This window comes from Nanorana parkeri, unplaced genomic scaffold (assembly GCF_000935625.1).
Source record: "Nanorana parkeri isolate BGI_ZX_2015 unplaced genomic scaffold, ASM93562v1 scaffold15, whole genome shotgun sequence".
Taxonomy (NCBI): Eukaryota; Metazoa; Chordata; class Amphibia; order Anura; family Dicroglossidae; genus Nanorana; species Nanorana parkeri.
Window position 1 is genome coordinate 1,067,431 of NW_017306283.1, and position 3,664 is coordinate 1,071,094.

The 3,664-nt window shown below is 48.5% G+C and overlaps 1 protein-coding gene across 1 annotated transcript in view; it reads right to left on the reverse strand.

The window, feature by feature from the left end:
* Window positions 1–280: 280 nt before the first annotated feature.
* KDM5C (lysine demethylase 5C) overlaps window positions 281–3,664 on the reverse strand; it is a 50,561-nt gene continuing 47,177 nt past the window's right edge. Inside the window, exons 26-27 of the mRNA XM_018558805.1 lie at window positions 2,800–3,018; window positions 281–818 (exon numbers count right to left, since the gene is read on the reverse strand). Coding sequence (XP_018414307.1) covers window positions 810–818; window positions 2,800–3,018 — 228 coding nt within the window. The 3' untranslated portion in view covers window positions 281–809. The remainder of the gene's footprint in view (window positions 819–2,799; window positions 3,019–3,664) is intronic.

Below are 3,664 nucleotides of genomic sequence, written 5' to 3' on the forward strand. Positions count from 1 at the left end.
CTTTTACATGATTTAGAAATGTTTTCCTTTTTTTTTTTTTTTTTTAAATCTTTTTAAACAAAAGTGTCCTGAACAAAGTGAACATTTCTCACCAAGGGAAAGGGTTGGAGGTGCAGAGAGCCCTGTGGATCCTGGACTATAAAAGGAGAACAAAAAAGGGAAACGGGGCAATTAGTGAAACTATCAAAAACACAAGGAGAAGGGAATAAATAAAATAAAAAGGTGACCCCCTCCCAAAGCCCAAAAGAAAAAAGAAAAAACATCAACGTTCCACTTTCTTTGTGACATCGGAAGCCCCCGTCCACGTGTCACCAGATGCTGGTCTTGGTCTTGTGGCTTCAAGCTTTTGTGGGCAAAGGGGGGGGGAGTAAAAATAAAACATGCTCATCAGGGTGAAGTTCCTTCAGGGCAGGACAGGCAATTCGGGCCTCTAGCACAACTCCCTTCAGGGGGGAGGGGGGGCCTACAGAAAACTCGCCAGGATAATTGCTTGAGATATATAGAAAAGGGTACCCCCCCCTCCTTATGTGTCCAAGGGTCCACAAGTCCATAGGCAAGTACTGACAACTGTCATGTGAAGTTAGCACCAGCGTCCACTAGATGTCCCCAGAGAGGTACATCCCCATCTTGAGTGGAGTAGGGAGAACAGAATGCTGTGTAAGAGGTAGAGGGGGAGCGGGTCCTGGATCTCATCACCCCCCCCAGTCGCCTCTCACCATTCTTCAGCGAGGTAACTGAACGTGTGTCTGGTGGTGGGAGTGTCACCTTCCTAGCTTTAGAGAGAGTGTGTCAGGTCTTCAGGCCGAGTGTCACAAGCGCTGCAAAATGCAAAAGCAGAAATATTAGATCATTAGGTACTGTAACCCCTTCTACAACAAAGTCCTGGACTTATGAATGTAAAGAAGTCTGACAATCGTGCATACAAAAACCGGTACTGCTCCGACATGAAAAACGCAAAGACCAAAGATGGCCGCCTCCACACAGAACAAGGCATGGCATGTTAGCAATGGGGGAAGCTGGTTGCAGAGAGATCACAGGCAATACTGGCAACTAGGGGTACAGGTAATATACAGGGGTACAGGTAATGTACAGGTAATATACAGGGGTACAGGTAATGTACAGGTAATATACAGGGGTACAGGTAATATACAGGGGTACGGGTAATATACAGGGGTACAGGTAATGTACAGGTAATATACAGGGGTACAGGTAATCCTAGAATGAGATCCTAATAGGTTGGACTTGATGGACAAATGTCTTTATTCAACCTCAAATACTATGTAACTATGTAACTCGGGATGCATCAAATTGAAATATTTTTTAGACAAACCGAAATAAAATTTGTCAGGTTTTACTATACTGTCAGGAGCTTTGTGAAAATATCAGAAACCTAAAAACAGACCCCCCCTGATATTTCCCTTTTAAAAATAGAAAAATAAGAGTCCTCAATCTCTTTATTGCAGCCCCACCACTCAGAGCAAGATGCTCTCATTACAGAGGCGTCCTGTTCATTCATAAATTGAGGAGAAAGTAAAAACAGATACTATGTCCACAATCGTGAATGAACAGGAAGTGATGTATAGCACTTCCTGTTCATTCCTAACTGGGGGCATAGTAAGCTTACTACCGAGTTTCCCCCGAAAATAAGACCTAGTACTATTTTTGGGAATTGCTAAAATATAAGACCTACACCGAATATAAGACCTAGTTGTTATCATTCCCAGGGCAGCTGGTGGCTTAAGGGGGGAACTTGAAGAGCCACGGGAGAGAATCGGCGGTGCCAACGAAGCCGGCGCTAGAGGAAGCGAGGTGGCACCGGAGGGAGCAGAGCCGCATATAGCGCCGGCTGTTGTCACAGGCGGAGTGATACCAAGTGCACTCCGCCTGTGAGGAATCCATAGTGAAAGCTTCGCTCATTCTGGCCAGCGATTAGTTAGCAGATTGTCTTGGAAAGGTACGGCACACACACACCTGATCACCCTATTCTTAACTTTCCCATTTTGGATTATTTAGATTTGGATTTGCATTAACTTTGCATTGTTGTGTGTTTGTGTGAGCCAAACAAATAAGACAGTGTCTTATTTTCGGGGGAAACACGGTATGTCCTCAGTTATTTGAAAACACTCAGCGAGTGTTTGCGTTCCGCTCTCCATCCTTCCTGTCACAGGAGCCGAGCTCTCCTCCTGCACCGCCATGCTTGACCTCCTAAAAGCGCTCTTCTCCCCACTGGGTGCTGGAGGCTGGTTCGGGTCTGTGTCCCCCTCCAATCCTCGCTACCTCTGCCGACACAGACTGGAGGGGACACACACACTGGCACCTAGTGGCTAGGTGAGAAGTTAGGGATGCACCACATTTCCACTTTAGGCCGAAATGTTTTGGTGCATCCCTACTGGCAACTAGTCTTTTGCCCCTTGCTTGGCTTTTTGGAGCACAGCTTCCAACAGCTTGGGTCCAATATATAAAACTAGCCGTAGATGGGTAGTGATGCAAACATGAAAGCTATTCTGTAGGCACAGCATCTAACCCACCAGCGCCTTTATCTCGGTGATGTTACCCAGCTCCGAGATGGCACGAAACAGTCTGTTGAGCTACAATGGTAAATGCCAACTCTAACAGGCAACCCCCGGGCCTTTTCTAAATAAATCTTTACACATTGGATAAACGGGGGGGCGGGAAGGTGAAAAAATATGGGTATTGTTCAAAGAAAGCAAATCAGTCCTTTTATCTTTATCAAGAAATGAACATCAGAGAGTGACCACAGCAGGAACACAACACCCCCCGTCATCCCCTTGAACTGACCTCTCCATTCTGGTTACTTTCTGTCCCCGCTTTCCTTGGGCTCTCCTTGTCCGGTGCCGTGTCCAGTGCCCGGTCACTGCGACTTCTCTTTGGTCCCACCTCCTCCTTCAGGACTGTTGGTGGAGGATAACCCCCATCCGGCCGCTCACTTCGCCTCTTCTTCCTCTTCTCGTGGTCTTTTCCCTTCGGTCGGTCGGCCCTCCGTTCACACCGCTCAATCTGTGAAGAAACAGAGCACAGACTCTTGAGGCCGTGGCTCCTGCTGGCGTCACAGTCTCATACTGTGGCGGCCTCTCGCAGTACACATTTTCTTCACGGCTACGGAACACGCAAGCGCTATATCAACTCAACAGGACAACCTCAAGTAAATTTTAGCAATGAGATATTGTTCTAGAAAAAACGAGCCCGTTGTTTAAAGGATAACTATGGGGTTAAGTCTTCTCCCCATAGTTCTCCTAAGGGTAATGGGAGGACACAAACTAGCGTCCTCCGGTCACCCTAGGCTCAGTATATAGGGAGCTGTAGCTCGCGGTATACCGAGACGCCGGAGCGGATCCGGACAATTGTGCCGGGATCCGCCCAGCTGCGTGACTGACAGCTGGCTCTGCCTATCTAGAGGCAGAGCCAGCTGTACCCGCCCCCTCCCCCGTCTGATCCACCAGTCAGCGCTGGCGGATCGGAGCGGGGAATCCAGCCTCTCCCATCACGGCAGGCAGCCGTGATAGGATGGAGAGGTGAGTGAACGCCGGTATGTGTTCGCTCACCTCCCGATCTACTGAGCCGACCTGTGACAGTCTCATTGTCACAGGTCGGCTAGAACTATGAGGCGAGTGAAAAGCACCCCCCCCCCCCCCCTCACACACTA